Here is a 26,540-nt window from a genome sequence, read left to right as displayed (position 1 = left end):
GTTTTATCTTATACAAATGGATAAAAATGAAGGTAATTGAAAAGAAAATGAAGATTAGATTTTTCCATCTGTGATTCCAGATTTTGACAAAAAACCAAATTTGTCTGAATGATGCACTTCGATATCTTTAAAGGAATATTGGGCCTAACATACAGAGTGTACGAATGAAATTCTTTAGGTAACAGGCACTTCTTTCTGATCTTGAAAAGGAATAGAATAAAAAAGGAGGACAAGGAAGATGCGATGTCAGTAAGATGTTCAGAAGCCAAAACAAACTACAGTGTCGGTAGAAAAAGTCAAGTTCTGCTACTCATCCCTTTCTAACAGAGCTCCAAACCATGACATGCTGATGAAAATCAGTCTAGTTGAAATCATTACGTATGGGACGTCACAAAACCTGCTGTAGGTATCTGTTTAAAGAGGAAAAGCACCAAATCACATTTTCAAAATAGAAGTTTGGCCTGGTGCATTGAAAACTAGAATGATTTCTCTCCATAAAGGGTAAGTACCAAAGAACAGATGTGTAGTAGCTGCCATTGAGTAACAGCAGCTGCAGATAAGCAGAAGCTATCCTCCAAAGCCTGGAGGCATTGTGTTGCTACAGTCCATCACTGATTTTAAGGTGGAAATGCATCGGTGTAGGAGGCACTGCCCTAAATATAGCAACTCAGTTAAAAAACGTACGCATGGCAAAAGTCTAAATATTCTTAAAAAGCGGGCCGACAGAGGCTTGCCGTGGCTCGCAACTTGAATTTAAATCTCAAAGGCTGTAGAGGCTAGTGGTTTATGCAGCTGCCTTCCCACGACAAAAGAAGGCCGCCTGGCATAAAGCCCTGTGTGGCCCGGCCCGGCTCGGCCTGGGATTTCCGCGGGGAAGAGCCAGCCCTGCAACCGACCGCGAGTTGCGGGACGTGCCCGTAGGCGGGCGGTGCCCCGAGCGAGCGGGGCCAGACCAGAAGAGGAACCAAGTCGCCGGCCTTTACGCTCCGTCTCTGCGGCAGAGGGAGCGCCGTCCGCGGCAGAACCTGGAGCCGCAGACAGCGGCGAGCCGGCCGTCCGGCGCTGCGCCCGACGATAGGGCGACCGTGCGCCGCGGAGCTTCAGGCACCGCCGCCGGCACCGGGCCCGCCTGAGCCCGGGGCTGCGGGCGACGGCTGCGACCCCGCCCCCGGAGCTCCGCACACTGCGGGGAAGCCCTCGCCGCGATGGCCGCGCACGCGCACTGCGGCCGCACTGCGTCGCCGGAGCCGCCTGGCCCGGCGCCAGGGGAGCCCCGCGCGCCGGCAGCGGGGCTGCCCGGGCGGGGCGGGGCGGCGGCCGCGGCGAGCGGCTATTTATAGCGCGGGAGGCTCCCCCGGCCCGGGCAGCGCTCTTGCGCGGCTCCTTGGCGTGCGTGTTGCGTCGAGCAGCCGGCCGAGGGTTCCCTGAGGAGCCGGTGCAGGGTGCAGCCAGCGCTTGGCGGGGTGGGCAGGGAAGAGCTGTAGCCGCGTCAGGGGACAGTCCTAAGGCCGCGAGAGTCCCCGAGCGCTGTCACATTTCATCGCGCTGAAGTCAGTGGTGGCTGTGGCCATTTAGTATCTGGGGCTCTCTGTTTATCAGTGCCCTGTTCTCCGCTACGTGAAGGAGGCGCACAGAGCCGGGGTCTGTCCCGGTCTGGCGCTATGGGCAGACCTCCGTCGGGAGCGGGCGGAGCAGGGCGATCCCGGCAGGCCGCTGGAATCCCGGAGATTCCTCTTTTCCGGGAGCGGGCAGCTCCTGCCTTGGGCGCGCTGCCACCACCCAGAAAACTCCACATCGAGGCTGCCGCGGAAGCCGCCGTGAGCGGCGCTTGGCTCCACCGCGGAGACGGAGGGGAGGCGAGTAGTGCGAGCTGAGCACACGGGGTGGGGACCAGGGGGAACTCTGCCCGCGAAAACACGGCGGCGACGCCGGGGTCTGTCGGGTGCTCCCCGAGGCTCCTGTGCCACCCGCCCGGGCAGCATCCTCCCTCTTTCGCGGCCCGGGGCTTCCGCGCTCTTCTGTTGCCAGGGGGCGGGCGCGCACCCGTCTGCAGACGGGCTGTGCGCCCCCCCAACCCGGGGCCGGAATCGCCATATAAGGAACGGGAAGCCTCCGCCGGAATCGAGACTTATAAGGTTGTTTCCTAATATGGAAAGTACGGTGGGGGCTTCCGGCGGGCTGGCCGGAGCCGGCAGGGGCCGGGGAACCCGTCTCCCGGGACCGGCGATGCTGCGGCAGCGCTGCGGCGGTGCTGCCCATGGCGAGGGTCAGACCTGCACCGGGCGCGGGGCCCTCAGCCCGGGGCGGGCGGGGCCCCCCGGCCCGGCTTTCCCCGGTGCCAGGCTCTGACGCCAGGAGGGGTCCTCCGGCCCGCATCCATATAAGGGCTTCCTGCTTTCCATATATGGCCATGTACGTCAGGGCTGGGGCGGGCTGCGGTCGGTGAGACCCGATATATAGAGGCGGTGCCGGAGCGGGCGGGGAGCCGAGCGCTTCCAGCGGGCAGAGCCGGGGGGAGCCCCGGGCGGGCGGGCGGGCGGGGAGCCGATAGCTTTCAGCGGGCAGCGCCGGGGCAACAGCGGCGCAGGGCGCAGAGCAGGCGACGGCCGCCTCGCCGCAGCCGGCCCGTCCGCCGGCCCCGCGGCGGCAGCGCCATCACCCGTCAGAGTCGGAGCCCGGCGCCCTCATGGCCGCGGCCAAGGCAGAGATGCAGCTCTTACCCCCGCTGCAGATCTCCGACCCCTTTGGCGCCTTCCCGCACTCGCCCCCTGCCATGGACACTCACTATCCCAAGCTGGAGGAGATGATGCTGCTCAGCGGCGGGGGTCCGCAGTTCATTGCCCCGCCCGGGGCACCCGAGAGTGCGGGCTTCGGCGCCGCCGGGGAGCCCGGAGAGCAGCACTTCGAGCACCTCGCGGCAGGTAAGCGCGCTGACCTCGCCCAGGCGGGCGGGGAGTCCCGGTCTGCAGCGGGGGCAGCGACGCCGGCGGGAATTCCGCGCCGCAGCGTCGCCTCTGTCCCGGCGGCCGCGCGGGGGGATTCTCCTGCGTGCGTCAGCGGCTCCGGACTAGCTGCGGCTGGAGACCTGCCAGCGACGCTGCAATATGTTACGCTCAATTAGTAATTAACCAGAATCTGGGGCTGTGCTGTTAGAGGGAGGGCTCGCGAAGCACCGGCAGCAGCTGCAGTAACTGCTGGAATTAATCGCTATTCCTTTCTTTGCAGACACTTTTCCCGAAATCTCCCTGAACAACGAGAAAACCTTGCCAGAAACCAGCTATCCCAACCAAACGACGAGACTGCCACCGATAACCTACACGGGGCGCTTCTCCTTAGAGCCGGCCACCAATAGCAGCAACCCGCTATGGCCAGAGCCCCTCTTCAGCCTCGTCAGTGGGCTGGTGGGCATGGCTAATGCACCTCCCACATCTACGCCTACTTCATCATCACCATCCTCCTCCTCGCAGAGCTCCCCACTGAGCTGCTCTGTCCAAGCCAGTGAGAACAATCCAATTTATTCGGCTGCACCAACATTCCCCAATTCCAGCTCTGACATTTTTCCTGAATCCCAGACCCAATCTTTCCCCAACCCCTCTGGAGCCCCCATCCAGTATCCACCTCCAGCTTATCCGACTACTAAAACCAACTTTCAGGTGCCAATGATCCCGGATTACTTGTTCCCTCAGCAACAGGGTGAGCTCAGTCTTGTTCCAGCTGATCAGAAGCCCTTCCCAGCTCTTGAGACCAGAGCACAGCAGCCTTCCCTCACGCCACTGTCCACCATCAAGGCATTTGCTACGCAGACTGGCTCCCAAGAGCTGAAGACCCTCAATGCTAATTATCAGTCCCAGCTGATCAAGCCCAGCAGGATGAGGAAATACCCCAACCGCCCCAGCAAGACGCCTCCTCATGAGCGTCCCTATGCCTGCCCAGTGGAGTCCTGTGACCGGAGGTTTTCACGATCTGATGAGCTAACACGGCACATACGCATCCACACGGGACAGAAACCTTTCCAGTGCCGCATTTGCATGCGGAACTTCAGCAGGAGTGACCACTTGACTACGCACATCCGCACGCACACAGGAGAGAAGCCATTTGCTTGTGACATTTGTGGCAGAAAGTTTGCCAGAAGTGATGAGAGGAAGAGGCACACTAAAATCCACCTTAGGCAGAAGGACAAGAAAGTGGAAAAGGCAGCTCCAGCCTCAACTGCTTCCCCAGTTCCTGCCTATTCATCCGCTGTGACTACATCCTACCCTTCCTCCATCGCCACCACTTATCCCTCCCCGGTGCGCACAGCGTATTCTTCTCCTGCTCCCTCTTCCTATCCCTCCCCTGCACACACCACATTCCCATCTCCTTCTATAGCAACCACTTACCCCTCTGGCACTGCCACTTTTCAGACCCAAGTGGCCACTTCCTTCTCATCTCCAGGAGTCACCAACAATTTCAGCTCACAGGTAACCTCAGCACTTTCAGACATGAACTCAGCCTTTTCTCCAAGGACAATTGAGATCTGCTGAGGCTGCCTTCTGGAACAGGATAATTCACCATTTCCATTGGTATTATCAGACATGGAGTCTCCGATTACTCCCACAACACCATACGTTGCAAGGCTATTTAGTTTAAAATTCAGCTGCCTGAATCAACTGCTGCTTAAGTTTTCCACCTCTGTTGAATGACTTAATTTGCATGGACTGTGGATATAAGTTCAATATAACTTTCCCCGTAAACAATAGCCTTTTATTAGGAAGAAAGGACTTTTGATTAAGTATCTAGCTAATGTAAATTGTACATGTGCCATGGTTTTGCTTTCCTTTAGGTACTATTGATGTGGAAAAAATCTTTGCATATTCATATTGTATAATTTGGAGTTTGCAGGGCCATATTTTGTAGATGTTAATTCTATTTCAGTGACAATGCTATAATGCGTTTCAAACTTCTTTGGGAACAGCACTTACTGTATTTGAGCATGTTGGAGTGATGCTATGTAATTATCATCTGATGAGACACTCACATGTGGCAGAAGTTTTGTTTTAAAAGTTACAAGTCTTGGTGCCTTTTTGTGAAGCCTTGCTGACGTCATGCGTTTGTGTGAGTGGATGCTTTGCATCTTGCCTTAAAGTGGAAGGGATGTTACTCAAAGAATGTAAGGAAGAGCAGGGAATGGGTGGGGAGAGGAACAAGAGCAAGGGCCAGGGGATGGAATGTAAGAAAAAAAAAAAAAGACCCCAAAAAAAGAAAACAAAACAACAAAAACCCAAACCCAAACAATCAGAAAAACAACAACAACAGAAAAACAACAAACAAAAAAACAAACCAACCCCAGACCCTCTCTCCCTCCACCTCTCAAAGTCTATTTTTGTTACAAAAATGTAAATTTATATATATATATATATTCGGGAGTTGGAATGTTGTAGTTACCTACTGAGTAGGCAGCAATTTTTGTATGTTATGAACATGCAGTCCATTATTTTGTGGTTTATTTTTACTTTGTAATTGTGTTTGTTAAAATGAAAGTGACTGTTTGGCTTCTAAACACATTGAATGCGCTTTTCTGCCATTGGGATATTTGGTGTACAATACCCTTCAGAAAAAAAATAAATAAAACATCAAATTGTGCAGACTTACACTTTCCTTGAAATTACTACTTAGGAAGACTGCGCCACAGCAATCCCAACTCTTTTAGTTGCTTCAAAGCCAACACATAACCACTTGTCTCCAGGAGAAAAAAAAAACAAAAACAAACTGTTTAAAGAGAGGAGATGAAATCAATCTTATGTCCAGTTGCTTTCAAAAAACGTGGATGGCGGACTCATGTCCTTGCATTAGGTGCATCACCACCTCTTTTGAAGTAACCACAATTACTGTCTCCTGGTCTAGCCTTCTGGAATGTTGATTGTGCTAAAAACTGACCAAGTAGGCTGTCAAGCAATGCTTGATGAGCCTGAGGGTGCCCCAGGTTCTCCAGAGCATTTTGAAATGAGTAATTTTCATGCCTGAAGAGCAAAAAAGAAGATAGGTTATCTTAGTGCATTGTGTGAAAAGTGATCCAAGTAAGGGAGTAGTGCTTGGCTGTACAGGGATGAAGGCCGGTGCACCCTTGCTAGCGTAACATAAAGGAAATAAATACATGGGACTTCTGCATCCACTACTTTCGTGGCCTTTGTCCCATAAAATGAGAACAGATTTCAGGGAAGAAAAATGCCTTATGAGAAAGCATTGCCTATACATTTTCTGCAAGATCTTTCGTTTGCTGTTGGCCTGAACACAGTATTTCTGTTTCTTAAAAAGTTTGCTTCTAGTCCAATTAGTAGGATGAGTCGGTTTCAAGGAGTTTGTTCCCAGGGAAACAGCAGGTGTTGTCACTGGCGGGGAAAACCCTCCCCCTGCAGGAAGTGCAGCGGCGAGGAAGGAAGCGAAAACCTCTCGCTTTTGCGCTTACGCGCAGAAGACACATTTGCTCGGAACTAAACCTCAGCTGTTTGTGATTTAAAACCCAATTCAGGTCTGACAACTAGCGACAGGAACTGCCGCCCGGCTTGGCTCGGAGGAGACCACCCCCCTCACCCCCCCCCGCCTCCAGCGGTCGCGGTGCCGCGCAAGCGCCGGGAGCGCGCCGGGGGCGGCCCCGGCTGAACAGAAGCACCGTCCCCGCTGTTCCCGTCCGGAACAGGACCGACCATATTTGGCATTTCCTCCATGCCTTTTATGGCACTTCCGCGGCCCAAAAAAGGAGTTTCCTGCTCAGGCGTTCCGGGGCTGCGCCGCGCAGCCGCCGTGATGCCGCATCGCACTTCCCCTCCCCTTTCCCCCCAGCTCTCCCCCTCCGCCCCCTCCTCTCGGGAGGCCCTCTCCGGCGGAGGCCGGGCCCGCGCCGGCCGTGGGTCACGCGCCTGCGGGCAGCGGAGCTCTGCTCTGCAGTGGGCCGCGGGGCGGGCTGCGGCTTTGCGTGGGGCTTCCCAGGGCCGCCGGCGCACAGGCAGGCCATCAGCGCTTCCTCGCTGCTGGTTACTGTTCGTTTTCGTTTAGTGGGGACTGAGTCGCTCTTTATACACGCCTCCGAAATAGGTAGGATACCTTTGGCCTGGGGAGTGCTGCAGAGGCCAGAGACCTTGTCCACCCAGGCTTTTGCTCTGCAGACCCTTTCCGTAAGCGACTGTTTACGTGGGGAAGTGTGGATAGTCCTCGACTAGGTGGCTGGTTTGCGCTAGAGGAAAAATTATTGTTCGTTTTTCTTTTTTTCCCCCTTAGAAATAAGGAGCTAAAAATTAGTTAGAGCATACTCGGAGCCCAGGATCTGGTGTGGTACACTATGTGGCCTGTTGCATTGTGTCCTTTTGTTTTCTAGAAATGCCACTGGAGATTTTCTGTAAAGCTGGTAAAATGAACTGTTACAGATATTTCTGCTGTGACTGCGAACTGTACTTACTGAGTAGGTCATGGGCCCTGACTGGAGAGATGAAACAACACGGAGAAAAGAGCTGTAGGCAGAGACTTTGTAGTCAAGAGGTATGTGGTCATGGGCTTTTCTTTCCTTTAGGGCTTTCATTCGTACATGTCTGGACTTTGTGCATCTGAGCAAGACCTCAAGTAGCCCCAAGAAAAATAACTTCGTAGACTCTAAACTGATAGCTGGCAGACTGAAGGTGATCTGAGCTGTGGCAGATGCCCTTAGAAGGGCTGTCCCCCAAGTAGGTGCTCACCACTGTCGGGTTGGACTAAAGCTGAGTGTAGTGGCTGAAGGCTGACTCGTGAAGAGTGTCTTTGACCTGTTCTGAACCAAACTAGTAACTAGGCTTGACCCCTTCTAAAGCAAATTGCACTGTTAACTAGGGCTAGCATATTTAGTGACTTTTTGGTATAAGTGACTGTATATTTCAAATGTTTTCTGTTTGTTGCCCACTAGACTTTAGAATCCTGAAGAGTTTTTAGTGTAGATAATAAATTTATGAAGAGGGCTTGGTGGTGTGATTGCTGAGCTAAACATTCCATGTTTTTACCTGTGTGCATTATCGTAATTTAGCCCTATTAAGTACTAGTTAAACCTAGAAAAGAGATTGCATGTTTTAAAGTGCACAAAGGCTTTTGGATGAAATGTGAGATGTAGCTAAAGACCAGGAACTTTAAAAATAGTTAAGCTTCTCTGCTATAATCAAAGATCAACCTTGACTGATAGCCTAATGATGTATGGTCTTGAATGAAACTCTATCTTCTAAATAGCTGAGGCTGTTGCTTATACATAATCTCTAGCACTTTCCAGGCTTCAATATGTGATAATTTTTTGTCACTGTCATAACAAAAACAGTGGGTATACAGAAGTATTTTCAATGTGTATATTTCACTTCCATAAATACAAAAAACATTATCAAAGTATGCTTTCTGTTCCTTTTTTTTTTTCTAACAAGCCTAAAGGCTTATTCTTTTCTATTGTGAGCTTTTCATGCCCCATTTTTATATCTCCAAACACAAATGATGTTTGACAATAATACTACTGGTAAATGTTGATAGTTGAAAGTTCTGCTATTCGTGTCCTCTGTTAGGTTGACCTGGGTAATATGACGTGACTTCTCTTATGCCAGCTACTGTGATAGTGGGCTTCTCCTGTAGCAGTACAACTGTTGATCAGTAAGAGATCTGCGAATGTCAGAGTTGGAGACGTGGGGAGAACGAGTTTCAATTTGATCGTTAAAAGGCCCAGAATGCTTTCATCCTTTTGGTAAGATGCAGTTAAAACTTTAAAACAGACTGAGTGTTACTTTTTTTGTCTATGGCTGTTTTTCAAACTGACCAGGGTAGTTGGGGATGGCTTTAGAAGCTCATGGAAACATGTTTTATAATGACTATCTAAAATTTGTTTATCCTAATTACTGCACTTGTTTGACTGCACCAGTATGTGTAGCTCTCAGGTTGCCTACCAGAATGTGGTAAGTCGGCAAGGTGATCAGTGACCAGTGGATGGAAACAGTTGGTATTGCTCAGCTCTCGATTTCTGGTGCGACTCTTAGCCTCCATTCTCATTTGTGTGCTTTAGGCAGTCCACTGGTATTATGCTGAGACCCCCTCAGCAACTGGCCAACAGACCCAGTTCATCACTCCTGTGATCATTGCTATTGAGGAGTAAATTTGTGTTTGAGTGATTATGTATTTTTTTTATGTATTATTATGTTGAATCTTAGTCATGTTAATTGTTTTAAATGATAGTTTTGATACTTTGAGGTAAGCTTTTTGTGTTTTTTTGTTTGAGTTTTTTGGTAACTAAATATTATACAAGCCTTTTTTGGTGATGATTTTAGTAATTTTAATTTTTGTGGTTTAACTGTAATTTGGGTAAGAGTGTATAAAATGTTTTTTAAGTTTATAGTATGTATTGGATTATTTGATTTACAATTTAAATTTTGTGCGGGGTAAGGTTAGTTGTTAAGAGGTATACTAACAACGTATGTAGCAAATGGATTTTTAGGATTCGTGACTGATAAACACTGCATTTGGATGTGTGGTTTTAGTTAGTGTTGCTTATTAGTTTTGTTTTGGTTGTAGAACTATTTATGATGGGTTTTTTTTGTGTGTTTTAAATAAGGTTTGACACAGTGAGTAGGAATCTCACGTGATTTTTTTTTGTGGAAACAGAAGTATAACTTTTTCTGTAGGTTATGAAATTTACGGGACTACTTTATTGACTATTTACTAAGTCTTGTACTTGAGTAGGGTTTTGAAACTCTGATTTTGACATCAAAGAAGAAAAATGAGTAAACGAAGGAGGTAGAGAAGTTTTCTCCTTATGGGATAAAAAGGGTTTAACATAGAAACTGCTTTGTCTAATCTTCCGTGGGGGGTGTCCGTGGGACGGCCGGGCCGCGCGCGGGACTCGGCAGCGGGAGCGCAGCGAGCTGTGCGCGTTGGGCGGGAGGCGGCGCCGCCCTCAGCGAGCAGAGCTGAGCCGAGCGGAGCGAGCGGCTCCGAGTTCAGCCGAAACGAACCGGGCTGAGCCGAACGCAGCGAGCGGCTCCGAGTTCGGCCGAACCGAGCCGAGCTGAGCCGAAGAGGCGAATGCAGCCGATAATAGCCGAGCTTCGCCGAGCGCAGCATCACGCGCAGGGCAGGGCGGGTTCGGGGTGGAGCCGGGGCTCTGTGAAGCCCGCTTCTCCCTCTCTCTACCTCTCTTTCCTCCTCCTCGTATTCCTCTTCTTTGTCCCCGAGACCCTACTCTCGTCTCCCTCCCAATCCCGACTCCCTGTCCCCGCCGCTTCTTCTTGTCCTGTCCCTACCCCGCTACTCCCTTCTGTTCCCCTTCTCTCCCTCCTCTGTCCACCCTCCCTCTACCCCTCTCCCGGGCTTTCCCTTTGCCTCCCGCATTCCTCCACAGTCTGACCTCCCTCCCTGCCCTTTCTCATGCCCTGCTCTCGCTCCTGTCTTCCCGTGCCCCCTTTCCTTCTTTGCCCCGCAGCCGCGGGGCTCGGGGTGCCGGAGAATAAAGGCCCGAGGGCCGGAGCCCGGCGCCCCTCGGCCCTTGCAGGAGTCCCCGCACGGGGCCGGAGGCTCTCGGCGGATCCCCCCGTGCCGGTCAAACGCCCCGCCCGACAGCGCCGGAGCTGCGGCTTTCCCGGCATGGCGCCGAGAGCGGCCCCCACTCGGTGCCGCGCCGTGCCCGCCGTCTGTGCCGCTCCCTCTCGCTGCCCCTGGCCCGGGGCAGCGAGGCTGGGCAGGAACCTCAACCCTTCTGGGGCTGCCCCCCCCTTTCTTGTTGCAGCAGAATCCCTTTCTGCGGGGATGGACGTGTGGAAAGGGCTTGGAGGAAGCCAAGCTGCGCTGCGCTGCTGTCCGGGGCAGTCGGACTCGTTCTGTGCCTTCTTTAGGGGTCAGGAAAAGGGGGTGAAGACTCGGGGCTCTGATGCCTTTTGGGGCATCCCAAGGTCCCCAGGAGAGGGAGCCCCACTGCGGTGCAGGAGCGGGTGGGTGACGGGCGGGGGGTGGTCACGCTGGGTGCCTCAGCTCCCTTTTGCATGGAGCTGCTGAGTGGAGGGGTTTATGGGGCGCTCCCGGCGCTGTCTCATGGAAGGACTGCGAGAGCTTCTCACAGGGTCGGGGGGAACACCTGGATCCGCGCTTGGATACGTGGAGCGTCGCTTAAAGGAGGTGCCGAGGGACGAATCTTTGTGCCGGGGAGCAGCAGCCGAAAAGGTGAGCCCGTGTGGATTTGGAGCGGGGGCTTTTGTCCTTCCCCTTTTCAATTTCACCTTGCCAATCACTCTCTGGTGCCCCCAGGGTAAAACAAAGCATAACAAAAAAAGAAAAAAAAAAAAAGAAAAAAAAAGAGAAAAAAAAGGAGCTTATGAGGACAAAATAAATTAAGCAAAATAAATTAAACATAGAGAAGTAACTCCTCTTTCATTATTGTCTGTGTTTGAACTGGGGGTGATCCCCCTTCACTTGCGGTTTCAAGGGTGTTGATTGAAGGTAAACCTGCCTTTTCCAGGCTGTTAGGGGTATCACAGGGGTGACAGGGAATCCCTGCGTTCTATTTTAAATGGCAAGGGAAAAATGTTGTATCTAAATATATACCATGTATATAAATATATACATTTATATACGATGTATATAAATATACCAAAACACAATAATAGAAATCAATAAAATACATGATACTAATTATACTGTATATGTCTTATTATATGTCATATATATTCTATATCTAAATGTAGAACATATAACAGTAAATATAATATAATGTGGTAATATATAATAGTAAATATAATATAGTATACAACCACTTAGGAATGTAAATATAAAAGTATAAATATAAAAATGTTTTAATATAGTTTAAAATAAAGGTTTTTTTTGGTTTTTATATGGTAATAAGGAGAGGTTTTATTATAAAAATTATAAATATAAATAAAGGTAGATATCTAAGTATAGAAATATATCATAAATACATAAAGATATATATAAAAATAAAAAATCTACATTAATAGAAGTATTAGCAGTATATATGATATATAATAAAAAATTATATTATTACATTCTGATGTCTATTATATACATTTATAAATAAAATGCACTGATATAAACTATAAATGCACACGTGAATATAATTATGAAAAATAGAAATATAAATAAATATAGTTGAAAAGACAGAGCGTTTTATGGTTTGTGTTTGGTTAGAGGAAGGGCTTTTTTTTAAAGAATATGAATATACTGAATAATGTTATATAGTTCTAAATATAGAAATATAAAATCAATATATTAAGATATATATTAAATACATAAAATATGAATTAATAGTAATAGGAAGGGATGTAGTATAGAATATAAATAACACTATACATCAATATTCATTTTAGATGTGAATGTGAATATAAATATGAAAATCTAAACATTTTAAATGTTTTAAATTTATATTTAAAATATTTAAAATAAAGGGCTTTTTTTGTTTTTATTTGGGTAGAAGCAGGAGTTTTATTTTAAATAATATAAGCACTATATAAATATAAATCTCAATATAGAAATATATAATCAATATATAAAGATATGTATAAAAGAAGAAATACAAATGAACTAATAGGAATATATGTAATATAGAATATAAATTGCATTAAACGTCAATATACATTATAAATATAAATGTGGATATAATTATGAGAAACATATAAAGAAAATATATTTTAATATTATTTTTTAAAAAAGGGTTGGTTTTCTTTTGTTTGTTTTTAATGGGTTAGAGGCAGGGTTGTTTTTTTTTTCTACCAGGTTGTTTTTTGGCAGTTATTTTAGAGGAATTTTTGGCGGGGATCGCCCCTGTTCTTTTTTGCCGCCTTCCCTGCCCGCAGCCCCGAGGCGCGCTGCGCCCCCGGCTGGGGCGGGCGGCAGTGCTGCCGCCTTGTGGGCAGAGCGCGGTACTGCAGTCCTCCACCGACAGGCAGCCGAGAGGCCGCCACCTAGGGAGTGGCGAGTCGCGGATGTCGCGGACTCGCTTGACTTTCTCAAGGTGGTGGCAAAAATCGCAGACCCCGGTAAGTCTGCTACCTTGTGGACAGAGAGCAGTACTGCAGCTCCCCCGAGCCAGCGCCCTGTCCGTTGCCGCTAGGTGCCGGGGGAAGGACGCGTCTGCCGATTGAGGGAAGGGCGAGGGGCGGGTGGGGTCTGTAAATGGCGGGGAGGGGTGAAGGAGATTCAGGAGTGCAAAGGGACACGATGGCTGAGAAAAATGGCAGGGACGGGGCCGGGTTCGGCGGGCGGCGGAGGCGCGATAGCAGCCGTCTGCGGGCCGGGGCAGCGGGCAGGGGCGGGCGAGCGGCGTCGGAACAGGGCGGCAGCCCCCGCGCCCGCCCCGCTCCAGGCGCTGGGAGCGACCGCGGGCCGGACAATCCCGGCGGGGCGGCCCCGGAGCGGCGGGCAGGCGGCGGAGCGGGGCCGTGGCGCTCCCCGCCCTCGCTGCCAACAGCTTTGGAAGGTCGGGCCGGGCGCTCGTCCCGTCCGCCGCCTCCCGGTCTCTGTAAACTCCTCTCTGGCTTCACAGGTCCGTGCTGGTTGCCGCGTCCTCGGTGGGCAGAGAGCTCTGACCTTGGCCGGATGGGCTGGTGAGTATTGGATCAATGGGATGTGCTTTTATGTATTTAGTGACATTTACAAATTTATTCCCCAGGTTTTTTGAGTTCATAGAATCATGGAATAATTCAGGTGGGAAGGGGCTCTAAAGATCACCTCATTCCAAGCCTGCTGCCGTGGGCAGGGACATTTTTCCCAAGACCAGGTTGCTCAGAGCTTCATCCCAGAGCAGCCACAGCATCTCTGAGCAACCTGTGCCAGGCAGGTGCCAGAGGAGGAAGAAAGCCCTTCCCACCTGGAGCAGAGGCTGCTGCAGATTCGCGTAGCCTTGTGTCCCCGAGTGTGCGAGACAGAAAGGCCCTTCCCGTGGAGGGATAACAGCACTGAAAGATCTTTTCGGGAAAAGCAGAGCAATGGAACGCCAAAGCAGCCTTCAGTTCATCCAGCAGATTTGGGAACAACTTGAAGGGGGAGCAGAGCTGGCCTAGTCCATGCCAGCTCTGCTGGCAGTGGGGATGGAGAAGCTGCAGTTATCTGTCTTTTTGGCTGAGTCTTTAAAAATGAGGCACTTTTCTGTAGTTCCTTTTCAAGCATTACGTGACAGTTCCCCCTAGAAGTCCAAAGGCAGCTGTTTACTTAGCAGGAGGAAGTCAGGAAGAGGCAAAGCAGGCAAAGACATCAGATAAGTCTGGATAAAAACCTTGGCTGACCTGTTTTTTCTCCCTCCTCCAAACAGCCAATTCTGAAGCGCTGAGCAGAGATCTGCCCGGGAGGCAGAGCAGAGCCGATCTCTGAGAGCTGACACGGGAGCTCTGGTGAGGACAGCTGCTCCCCTGCCTCGGTGTGGGACCTGCTGAGCTGCCGTTCCTGTGGTGGGAGTGTTTCTCCTGTCATCCAGGCAAGCCAGAGAGCTCCTAGGGAAGGAGCAGGTAAGGTTTAAGTACCGAGATCTCCCCGGTAAGAAGTGCCGTGACAAAAGGAAATGGCCTCAAGTTGCAGCAGGGAAGGCTTAGATTGGATTTGAGGAAAAATTTCTTCACTGAAAGGGTGGTCAGGCGCAGGAGCGGGCTGCCCAGGGCAGTCCCCATTGCTGGAGACATTTAAAGCATGGCAAGATGTGGTGTTTAGGGACCTGATTTGGGTGGGGGCTTGGCAGTGCTGGGGCAGCAGCTGGGCTCGATGGCCTTAGAAGGCTTTTGCAACCTAAAGGATGCTATGGTTCTGGAAAGCCTCGACCCCTCTGGCTCTAACACAGCACCTGGATGCTGACGGAAGGAGGCTGGTCATAGACCCTGGAGGTGCCTGTGCCACAGGGAGGGAGAGGACAAGGCAGTGTCACCTGCAGGGAGGGTCTCGTCCCCAGAGAGCAGCCAGTGACTCCATCCATGCCCGGGGCTCTGGGTGCACCCTCGGGGTGGACACCTGCCCTAAGGTTTCCCTCTGGGCACCCGGGGAGGGAACCAGGTCCATCCGTGTGGCAGCTCCAGGGCCTGCAGGCTCTGCAGCTGTGTGCCCTGTCACAGGGTGGCAGGGACGTGACACTGCCCGGCCGCGCCGCTGGCCTCGGATCCTTGCTGCTTTCCTCCTTATCCCATATGGCTGTACCAGCAATCTTCTGTCTTTTCTTTAAAATGTCCTTGGGAGAGTTCAAAGAGAGGGTAATTAGTTATGTCAAAGCCTACATATTTGACCTGTTGACACTCAAGAGAAAAGACAAAAACCTGCTTGGCATCATTGTGCCTGGAAGTCATTGTGACCCAGGGAAGCGAGGAAGGGGCTGGCCGAGGTCACTGAGGCTCTGAGATGGAGGTGAGTTTGCATTCCAGTTCATTGGAACGGAGGCTCATCAGAAGTTTCCTCGGCTATCCAAGGCACAGAGCCCTGGAGCCAAGTGAGCCTGAGCTGCTGCATGCTTGCTGTGAGCTTTGGGGTGAGGGTGCATCGTTGCAGGCCTGGGATGGATTGAAATGCGCTGAGGAAACCAGAGGGAGGGAGGGAAATGCTCTGTTAACTTGTGCCAATTCTTCTGTCAGACTCATCGCGGAGGGACAGCGTGGAGACTGAAAGTGTAAGAAGATGTGGAGGGAAACAGAGAATCTGACAGGAGCAGCGAACACACGAGTGCATGAATTTTGCTTTTTGCTTGGATGTAAACTTAGGAGTTGAAAGGAATTTGGGAGTGAGAAGGGACATTTTAGAAGGAGAAGAAGAAAAAGAAGTTGTTGTTACAGTCCTGGCAAAATCTTTTGTTCTAGCTAATAAAAGAACTTCGTTTAAAAAACAAAAAGAAAAAAATGTAGGTTTTTTTTTCTTCACTATTATATTCATTACTGGTATATGGTGTGTTGTTTTATTTCTTGGTATTATTAACTCTGTGTAAATTGTTTTTTGAGTGAAGCTAACTTTCTGGATGGGTTGGTTTGTATTTGAGATAGGATTAATTTCAATAGGTTTCTTTCATAGATTTCTGATAGGTATTACTGGGATTTTGGTTTTGTTTACTGTATGCATAAACATACAGCTTTGGTAGGGCCAGCTGGGCTGCTGGAGTTTTGGGTGTGAATTTATTAGATGGCTTTAGTTAAATGCAGTTTTTAATTTTTGAAAAGTTTTTCAATGCAGTGGTTTTAAGATGGTTTTTAAGAATTCATTGTATTGTTTTATGTTGTTTGTAGTTGTATGATAAGGGATATGGTGTGACTTCTTGAACGTTATGTTTTAGTGTTCCTAAGTTCTGATTTCTTTCTGGTTTGATAGTTTTTTTTAGTTTTATTTTTGGGTACAGGGGCATTTATATGGTGGGTTTTTATAGGCAATATGTTTTTTAATTTGGGTAGTGGGGTTTTTTTTAGTATTTTAGTAGTTTAGATTTTTTATTTTCATGGTTTTAATTTTTTTAATTTTTTCAAATAACTTTTATACATTATATGTTATTATTTGTGCATTCGCATAAAGGTAGAGCTTTGGGGACTTCTTTTAGTAATGTTTGGGGTCAGTTGTACAGTTTTGAGTCTAGTGAGTTGGTTTGATTTAATTTTTACTGGGTGTTTGTTTTTATTAGCAGTTGTGTCATTTTCAAGGTGTATTTGAGTTTTTTGGGGTTTTTGAGATATCGGTTTAGGAGGAAGTTTATGATGAGAATGTGCGGAGGTTTTGGACTAGTTATAGTGGGATTTAAAATTTATTTACAGTTAGGTTTATTTGAGTTTTTATTAGGGTTCAGAGTTGTGGGATGTTTGTTCTGTTAGTAATAGCAATAGGTTTTGTTTTGATGTGCTGCGATGAGATGAGCGTGTGCTGCGTGCCCATGCTGACAAAGGTACAGTATTGTTGTGGTTCTGGTGTGTCGGGTTAATGAACTTCTGTGGTTTAATATAGAGATGAAAATAGAAATAAATATGCATTTAAAAATAAATATAACATTAGAGTGGTAAACGTAAATATAGATAACAGATACATACATAAAACTATAACATATGGCATATAATTGTAACATATTATCATATAGATAAATGATAGTCTATTATATATATACACACAAAGATATATAAATATAGATTGTAATTATAAAACTATTTAAATATAGTTAAATAAATTGGGGGGTTTATTAGGTTATAGGCTGGTGTTTTTAAAATAAATGATATAAATAGAAATAAAACAAAAATTCAGATACAAATATATATGCAAATACAAATATATATAAATATTTAATTTTAATAAATATAAGTAAAAGGAATATATAATACAGAAATTTTATAGCTATGATTATATTAGAAGGTATTCTCTCTAATATATATATAATATCTATGAATATAGTAAATAAAAATTATCAATATAAATATGATTTTAATTTTGAAAAATAAAGTTACTTGTTAAATTTTAAATATGGTTTAAATAAAGGGGTGTCCTTAGTTTTTATTTGGTTAGAGGCAGGAGTTTTATTTTAAATAAGTATTATAGAAATGTGAATCTTAAGATAGAAATATATAATAAATATATAAAGAGAAATTGCTAAACTATGAATATAAATTTAAATATAAATATATGTAAGTAATATGAAGAGTTGTAGTATAGAATATAAATAACATACTGCAATATAAATTATAAATGGCAATATAAATATAAAAATACGTAAATATAGTTTAAAAGAAAGGGAATTTTTTGGCTTTTATTTAAGTAGAGGCAGGGGTTTTATTTTAAATAAGTGTTACACAAGTAAAAATCTTGATGCAGAAATATATAATCAATGTATAAAAATATGTATAAAAATATTTAAAAATATATAAATAACTACTCACATCAGATGTAATATAGAATATAAATTTATTTATAAATTGACATTGATAAAGATAAATGTATAAGTAAGCAATATACATTAAGATACATTATAAATACAAATATGAATATAAAAATCAGACATAAGGATAAAACCTATTTAAATATTGTTTAAAAGAAAGGGTTGGGGGTTTTTTATTCTTATTGGGTTAGAGGCAGGGTTTTTATTTTAAATAATACAAATGTAGATACCATTGTTATATATTTCTAAATATTGAGATATACAATGAAGATATAAATATATATATAAACACAAAATATAAGTAAATAGGGATAATAGGAAGAGATGTAATGGAGAATACAAATAACAGTATACATAAGTATACATTTTAAATGTAAATGTGAATATGGACCTGAAAAATAGAATTTTAAAAAATATTTAAATACAGTTGAGAAGAAAGGGTTTTCTTTTTGGCTTTAACGTGGGTGGAGGCAGGGGTTTTATTTTAAATAATCTAAGTGTTACAGAAGTAAAAATCCTAACACAGAAAGATATAATAAATATATAAAGATATGAATAAAAATATATAAAACAATATAAGTAATAGGAACAGATGTAACATAGCATATAAATTTATAAATAAATTGGAAAATAGAAATGCAAAATCGAACACACATCAGTATACATTTTAAATATAAATGTGGATATAAATTTGGAAAATATTATTTAAAAAAAATTTAAATACAGTTGAAGTTAAAGGGGTTTTTATTTGGCATGTATGGGTAGAGGCAGGGGTTTTATTTTGAATACTGTTAGTGTTACAGAAGTAAAAATCCTAACAGAAATATATACTTACTATGTAAAAATATGTATAAAAATATACAAATAAATTTAAGTTTTAGGGATATATGCAATGTAGAATATAAATGTATTTATAAAAAGAAATGTTTAAATGGACAGTATACATCAATATACATTATAAACAGCAATGTGAATATTAATATGAAAAAATATTTTAAAAAATATTTAAATATTTTTTAAAAATAAATTGTTGGGGGGTTTTTGTTTTGTTTTGTTTTGTTTTGTCTTTTATCCTATTAGATTAGAGGCAGAAGTTTTTTTTCCTCTTCCCGGTTGTTTTGGGGCATTTATTTCAGAGTGGTTTTCAGCGGGGGTCGCCCCTGTTCTTTTTTGCTGCCTTCCCTGCCCGCAGCCCCAAGGTGCGCTGCGCCCCCTGCTGGGGCGTGCGGCAGTGCTCCCACCTTGTGGGCAGAGTGCGGTACTGCAGCTGTGCGCCTAAAGGCAGTGGAGAGGCCGCCACCTAGGGAGTGGTGCGTCGCGGATGTCACGGACTTTTCGTTGACCTTCTCAAAACGACGGCGAAAAGGGCGGGGAAGTGGAAGACCGGGGTGGGTGTAACTGGACTGCCTGCATGGAATACTGACATCATGGCGGCCCCAACGGATTTTTCTGTGGCGTTTGAAGTGTATCCGACACAGGCTGTGGGCTCAGCGGCGCCGCGGGTGGGCGAATTTCGTCGGGTTTGTGACAGGCATCTGGGTAAACGCCTCTCTGTGCCGGGGTCCTGTCATGGCCGCTTTCCTGCCCTGAGGGAGCCGAGCCGGGCCGAATTGTTCCGAAGAGCCGAGGGTGGCCGAAAAAACCGAGTTTCACCGAAGAGCCGAGTGTTGCCGAAAAGAGGTGACTTGAACCAAAGAGCCGAGTGTTGCCGAAAAGAGGCAACTTGAACCGAAGAGCCGAGTGTAGCCGGAAACAGCCGACTTGAGACGAAGAGCCGAGTGTGACCGAAAACAGCCGAGTTTACACCAAGAGCCGAGTGCAGCCGAAAACAGCCGAGTTTACACCAAGAGCCGAGTGTAGCCGATAACAGCCCAGCGTAGGCAAAAACACCCGAGTTTACCCGAAGAGCCGAGTATAGCCGAAAACAGCCGAGTGTACACCAAGAGCCGATGATAGCCGACTGGAACCGATAGCTGAGTGTAGCCGACATTGGCCGCATTTAGACAATGTGCCGAATATGACCGAGTTTAGCCGAACCGTGCCGAGTTCGGCCGAAGAGCCGAACTGAAATGAGTTTAGACCAAGAGCCAAACCAAGTCGATTTCAACCGAGTTTAATTAAACAGAACCGAACGACGCCGCAGCGCTCTGCCTGCAGTGCGCCGGTGCAGACGGCAGGAATCGCTGTGCCTGCAGTGCGCCTGTGCAGACGGCAGGGATTGCTGTGCCTGCAGTGTGCCGGGACAGATGGCAGGGAGTGCCGGGGCTGCAGCGCGCCGGCGAACACGGCAGGTGGCACTGTATAAAGTAAGTATAAAATATCAACTATCTATAAGAAGGAATAAAAGCTCTATGTCATGTGCAGCAGTAGAAAATTTCAGGCTCCCAGGGAATAAATACTTTTCTCTAAATCATTTTCGTTTTGGAGATTTTTTTTACTCCGAGGTAGCCTGAAAGTTTCTAGTGCTGCTTTTTTATTCTAAAGCTAGAAAGGAAAACCAAGATTAGAAATACAAGAAAGGGAAAGGAAAGGAAAGGAAGCAGGAGAGCAAGAGGGAAGGGAAGGGGTGAAAAGCAGAGTGAAAAAAAGAAAAAAGAGTTGGAGGGGAAAAGAGAGGGCATTCGGGAGGAGCGGTGCTACCTCAGGTCCTTCCCCGTCCAGGGGCGAAGGACCCGTTTGATGGCCGGGAGGGACTGCAGCTCCCGGTGGCGGGGGACGGAGCCGTGGCTGTCAGCTCGAGACTACAACTCCCGGCAGGCCCTGCTGCCGGCGCGGCGTGTGACGCAACGGCTGACGCGGCACATGAGTGGCTGGCATGCCAGGCGGCCGCGCGGGGCTGTGCGCGGGCAGCTCCCGGCGCCTCTCCCGCACGGGACAGCGCCGCGGCAGCGACGCTGGAGGGGCGAAGCCTCCGTCCGGCTGCCCGCACGCAGCACGGAAGGAGCGTCCGCCCGGTTCCTCGGTCTCACTCAGCGGTGCCGGGGGCGGGGGCACTGCCGCCCGCTGATGGCAGAGGGCGAGGCGGTGCTTTGCTGCCGCGGGCCGGGAGCTGCAGGAGCCACCCCGGGCGAGCGGCGCCGGGCGCTCCCGCGGTCCTGGTGGGGCAGCTGCCGTCAGGCTGGCGGAGGCGCAGCAGCCCCCGAGCTGCAGCCGTCTCCCTTGGGCTGCTGCCGGTGCTGCGGGCGGAGGCGGCTCCGCTGCGTGTTGGGCGTTGCGAGCAGAGACCGCTGCGACGTGTCCGGAATGACACGGCTGCTGCCTGCCTTAGTGCTCGTGGCTCTTTCTGCCATGAAAACAGGTGGAGCGGCGCTGACCGGTAAACCCAGAGATGGCCAGGAGAATGCCCAGCGCAGGGAGCAGGCCGACTGTATGCTTCAGATGGCGCAGGTGTGATCTGCAAGCTCACCCCCTTCCGCCTCTGCCCTCCCGAGCCCCAGGGAAAATGCTTTCCAGCATTGTCGAGCTTCTGAAAGACAAAACTTGTGATTTGACACTAGCATCCAGAAAAGGTTTCTGTCTAGATTAGCAAATGCCTAAATTGTTCTTGGTTACATCCCATGACCGGTTTTAGGCAGTGACTTTATACTGCTTTTAGGATTTTCTTGTACAATGGTGAGAAAATAGGCAGGTCTGATAGTGGTTTCACTTTTTTTCTACTTCACGTTCCATAAGATTCTTTTATCCAAGCACTTGTTTTAAAATTCTACTGTAGGCATGTATGGTTCACTTTTTTTTTTCTTTGCAGCACCCGTGACTTTTTTTTCTCTCTAAATCGGGAGTAAATATAGCTGAGTAAAATTAGCTTGGTTTTCTTCCTTCTTTTTTAACTGAATTGTTTTTATTAAAAATCCTATTTGAATATGTAGAAAAAGTGGGGATGTCCTGTAATATATCCTAGCTTTTCTTGTTTACAGGGTACTCAGAAAATATGTCTCCCTTAGAGTCCCACAGAAAGGTTCTCAGTGCGATCTCTATCAAGGTATGTATTTGCAAATAAGTGATCCCTTTAGATATTTGCCTGTGTACCTTTTCCTGTATTTCAGAGCTTGCGTTCTGTGGGTTTTATGATAAACCTATAAAACATGTAAAAATGGTTTTGCAAGTCTTAATCGTTGAAGGCAGCAATAAGTGGATTTAGAGCCTGTTCTTGACCAGACAAAGGGAAAAAGTGTGACTTTGATGCTGAACTTGTAATTTTTCATTTGACTTGTCTTGAATTATTTAGGAATAGAGAGAAATAGAAAAAGAGAGAAATAGAATTGGTTATTGAGCACTCCTCAAATGCTCACCATGATTCAGCGTAGAGCCGAAGGGAAGGGTGATGGAACAGAGCTCTGTGCTTTAGAAGGAAATAAATTTAAACCTGACCTCCACACAGAGTCTCGCTAACTTCTGTTGTTTTGAAATACAAAATACGATTAGGAAGTGTTGGAAGTTAGTGTTTTGGGAAAGAAATGGCAGTTCCACAGAACATTCCATTTAACAGAGGCTCTAGGAAGGATTCATGTTGTAACTGCTGTCACTGCAATCAGTTGGTGGTTCAGCCTTGAAATGTGCACTTGCCCTTCTATAAAGTACTGTTTTGTTTGCCTTTCAGTGCTATGAGTCTTGATAAATTGGAGAAGAGCCCAAGAGAAATTTTTCGTCCCTTGATATAAAAGGTAGGAAGTGACTTTTTTTGGTTTGGTTCTTTTTCTTTATTATTTTCTGGAAATAAAAGTAATTAAGTATAGGTACTACTGGTTTGTTTCTTCCAGTAGCAGGTGATAATAATAGTAGTAGTAATAGTAAAAATAATAATAGAAATAGTAGTAATGTAATACTACTTAAACTGTCTTTATCCATTGAACTGGCCATTTCAAATCAAAACTTCTAAACACAAATCAAACCATGATCCTTGTAGAATCTTTCACAGCAGTGGGCTAAAGATCATGGTTTTGTTGACAGGATTTATTGATTCTGGAAGAACAAGAGGGAAGTAGAAGCCTAACTACTTCTAGCTCACAGACCCATCCAGTGAATACAGCTTTGTATTTTGATGGGCTTGTGATGACTTTGAAATCAATTGGTCATTACAGTAAAAAAAATTAATGTTTTTTTGAACATAACAGCAGAAATAACTTTAAGCAGCAACTTAATAATAACAGATCACCAATTTAAGTTAAAAATTCATGCTATACTATCAAAATCTAAAGGTAAATTTTTACCTATTAGGAGATGGTATAAAGTGTATGTTCTGATGTGTAATGCAAAGGTACATACATACCCAAAAGTCCTTAGAGGAAACAAATTTTTTCGTCTGCTGTTTGACTATTTATCATACAATATTTGGTTTTATTTCCCAGGGATCGGTGAATTTTAACTTTGGAGTCCTCTATGCTAAGGGTGCTCAGCCTACAGATGATGAAATGTTCAGTAATGGTGAGTTTTTCACCTTCTCTTTAATTGCTATGCTGATCTGAATAAGAAAAAAACAAAAGCAAGAGAAAAAAAAAGGATGGTTTATTATTTTTTACGCTGTTGTGTTTGTTTCCTCAGTATTTGCTGCAGCTCTGCTTACCCAATCTTTGGGTTCCTTCTGTCCCACTGTGAGTTGCCCTGTTTGGTTGGAGGTGAAATCTGGTGAAATTCACCCTGAGACCTTACAGAACTAGCTCAACTATGTGAGAGCCATTTGCAGTTCTCTCCAGACACCTGGAGAATGGGTGACGTTTCTGAGCGTCTGGCAAGTGTACTTCTATCAAAACTCAGTCTGTGAAATTTCTGGGGAAAACCCTTCTGTGTCCTGAAGGGTTCAAACTCTGCTGAGGATCCAGTTATCAGGTGCTCACCTGGATGGTTCCAGCTCTTGAAGTGAACACTTGTACTCTTGCCCTGTAGTTTATATCTATTGTATTTTTGTTATTTTGCAAGATTTTATGGCTTTGCAAAATATTGTGCATTTCACTCTTTGGAACCTCTCAGATCGTTTTTTGGTGCAGCACCACCTCATGGGACACTTGGCTGCTGTCCTGAAGGGGTTGGTCGTAAATCCTGGAGAGTTTATAAGTCTTCCGTCCCCAGGGAGGTATCATGCTTTGTTTACTTTTGTTCTGTTTGTTAGGCGCTGCTTCTCATTGGAAGTATGAATTTCAAACTACCCTGTTCTTTTTTTAACTGTTTTCCTGGTTCTCTCCCTATGACAGGGAAAGACTCTCGTATCCTTGTCGTCAGGCTTGGTGCTGTCCAAGAAGATACAGAAACTAAAAAAATCATAAGAAGCAAAATATGACTGCAGGGAAAACAAGCTGGCGAGAACAAAAGGTGATATTGTTATCCTTACCCTGTATTAGAAACATCCACTGTGCTTTGATGCTGGTAGCTGCCAGGGGCTTGTTAGCTCTTTGTAGGCAGGTATAGGTGTTCACTTGTAGGTTTTTTCTCTGGACAAGTCAATTCAAACTTTGCTAAGCTTATATTTGCAGATTACTCTCTAGCACAGTCCAGCATGACATTTTTGAATGTTGTAAAAATACCATGTTACTTGGAAATTGCTAATGATGAGAAGCTTTAGGGGAAAATAAGATTTCAGGGTTGGGAGACGTGAGAAGAATTTTGTGGGGATGTTAGACTGAAATAAAGCACACTTGAAGCTGGACTGGCACGCTGGCAGATCCCCTATTAAACAGTAGTGCTTAGATTAGCCTGGGGGTTGCCCATTATTTCTGTAGAAATCAATGTTTCCTGGTCTTCAGAAGTAAGCTGCTTTGAAAAGCTGGAAGGTGCAGCATAGTGACAATCCGTGTGCTCTGGATTAAAAGTAGATTTCAGAAGGGTCCCAGGCTTTTGTCTTTTCCTAGAAGTCGATGTAATCCTATTGAGGAGTTTTTAATTCTGTGCTGCCATGTCATCCATCAGGGCCCTGTCGTACTAATCATCATACAAGTACAAAGCAAAAAAATCAGACCCTGTCCCAACCACTTAGAGCCCAGAACATGATTTCCTCGGGCTGCCATTTGTGTGCCATCGGTACTCACCACGGAAGCGAGCTGGGGATTGTTGCAGCTGTTGGGAACAAACTGCTTCTCGTCACACAGAAATGGAATTCGGACGACGCCTCGGCCAGCCCCTCTCTGCCATCGTCTCCTGAATCTGCAGCAGAGCAGTTCCAGTCCATCCGGGCATGTGTAATCCAGTTCCTGATGATCTGAGCGCACGGAGCAGCGCTCAGCTGCTGTGGGGGGCTCAGGGAAGGCAGAGTGTGCATTGTCATCTTCCTGAACCTACAGACGAATCAAAGTGAGAAGCCACAGCGTGGAAATCAGTCGCATATATGCTAAACAAAACTTGCAGGTTTTTTTAAGAATTGTTTCTGCTTGTTCTTTGGTGTGCTTCAGTGCTTAGAAAACCTCTCTTTAAAATCAGTTCAGTTCATCAGTTGAACCTCTGTTTGCAGACCCTCAGTGAGCAGAATTTGTTGCAGACTCAGTGCACGCTGTGCCGGCCTCCCGGGAGTGTGAGGAGCTCATGTGTGCTACTTTTTGCTTTAGGACGCTCTGAGGTATTTATTCCTTTTGGGATACATGATGAGAATTCCCAAGAGAGGTAGTTATAAGGTATGACATTGGGAAAAAGCCTGTGTGGTTGGAATGTTGTTGCTGTCAAAAGTTAATTTTTTCTTAGCCAGTAGTTAGCTTTTTGCTTTATTTTTGTGGTATCAGTATTTTATTGTTTAAAAAATTGCTTCAAAATAACTTTGGTGGTTGGTGTTGGCCACCAGTACGTTGCTCAGATTTGCCTATTTGCTTGTAGCTAAAATGTTCACATCTTGTTTATCCTTCTATTTAAGAAACTGCTGCCCAGCCAACTAATAACTGAATATCTATCTGTCTGAGACACGGGGAGAGGATTCAGATAATGTCTGTGTTTCCAGAAAAAAGGAAAAAATGTCTTTGTTTCCTCTCTAAATAGAGGAGAAGGGGGTGAAGACGCGGGGCTCTGATGCCGTTGGGGCACTCCAAGGTCCCCAGGTGAGGGAGCCCCACTGCAGTGCAGGAGCAGGTATGTTCTCATGTAATATTGAACAAATTATAAATATAAATATGAAAATTATAAACATGAAAATATTTTTAAAATACTTAAATAAAGCGGGTTTTCTTTATTTGTCAATAGGCAGGGTTTTGATTGTAAGAATTATAAATACAAATAATATAAAGGTAGAAATCTAAGTTTAGAAATATATAATAAATACATACAGATAAATATGAAAATTAAAAATATAAGAAAAAATTAGTTGTAGCAGTAGATATTGTACATAATTTAAATAATAATTTAAATCTATTTTAAAATTTTATATATATATCATGATTAATGTAATGCATCCAAAGAAACGATAAATTAAAATATGAATATATAATTATACAAAGTATAAATAAAAAATATTTCAATATCCTTTAAAAGAAGGGTTTTTTTTATTTATTTGGTTAGAGACGGGGTTTTTATTTGGAATAATGGAAGTATTATAGAAGTATAAAACTAAATATAGAAATATACAATCAATATGGAAAGATATTTGTAAAAACACGAGCGAACGACACCTCCTTCTGCCGAATGGAACGAGCTCAGCCGAACCAAGGTGAGACCGGTGGAACCTGACGGCCTCGAGTGAACTGAGGCCAGGCTTGCGAGGCTGCCTGAACGGAGCCGAGCCCAGCCGAAC

The 26,540-nt window shown here is 45.9% G+C and overlaps 3 protein-coding genes and 1 long non-coding RNA gene across 4 annotated transcripts; 3 read left to right on the top strand and 1 right to left on the bottom strand.

Moving 5' to 3' along the window:
- Positions 1 to 2,577: 2,577 nt before the first annotated feature.
- On the top strand, positions 2,578 to 5,622 carry EGR1 (early growth response 1). Its single transcript, XM_054288027.1, has 2 exons — positions 2,578 to 2,921; positions 3,226 to 5,622. The coding sequence occupies exons 1-2, from the start codon at positions 2,687 to 2,689 to the stop codon at positions 4,521 to 4,523; spliced, it is 1,533 nt and encodes a 510-aa protein (XP_054144002.1). The 5' UTR covers positions 2,578 to 2,686; the 3' UTR covers positions 4,524 to 5,622.
- A 1,087-nt stretch (positions 5,623 to 6,709) lies between these two features.
- Positions 6,710 to 7,552, bottom strand: LOC128944794 (uncharacterized). The gene is made up of 2 exons (XM_054288237.1): positions 7,352 to 7,552; positions 6,710 to 7,171 (listed from the first exon to the last, which is right to left on the bottom strand). Exons 1-2 carry the CDS (start codon positions 7,550 to 7,552, stop codon positions 6,710 to 6,712), a joined length of 663 nt encoding a protein of 220 aa, XP_054144212.1.
- On the top strand, positions 7,427 to 15,848 carry LOC128944671 (uncharacterized). Its single transcript, XM_054288034.1, has 6 exons — positions 7,427 to 7,516; positions 9,039 to 10,952; positions 11,060 to 11,181; positions 13,517 to 13,577; positions 14,282 to 14,474; positions 15,579 to 15,848. Exons 2-5 carry the CDS (start codon positions 10,393 to 10,395, stop codon positions 14,289 to 14,291), a joined length of 753 nt encoding a protein of 250 aa, XP_054144009.1. The 5' UTR covers positions 7,427 to 7,516; positions 9,039 to 10,392; the 3' UTR covers positions 14,292 to 14,474; positions 15,579 to 15,848.
- A 5,405-nt stretch (positions 15,849 to 21,253) lies between these two features.
- LOC128944672 (uncharacterized) lies at positions 21,254 to 23,451 on the top strand. Its single transcript, XR_008483819.1, has 4 exons — positions 21,254 to 21,821; positions 22,440 to 22,503; positions 23,188 to 23,263; positions 23,381 to 23,451. It is a non-coding gene; the product is annotated as an uncharacterized LOC128944672 (long non-coding RNA).
- The last annotated feature ends 3,089 nt before the right edge of the window (positions 23,452 to 26,540 follow it).

This window comes from Melozone crissalis, unplaced genomic scaffold (assembly GCF_028551555.1).
Source record: "Melozone crissalis strain CALT ecotype California unplaced genomic scaffold, PUWL_Pcris_2 ptg000061l_1, whole genome shotgun sequence".
NCBI classification, from domain to species: Eukaryota; Metazoa; Chordata; class Aves; order Passeriformes; family Passerellidae; genus Melozone; species Melozone crissalis.
This window is presented reverse-complemented; position numbering and strand designations above follow the sequence as displayed.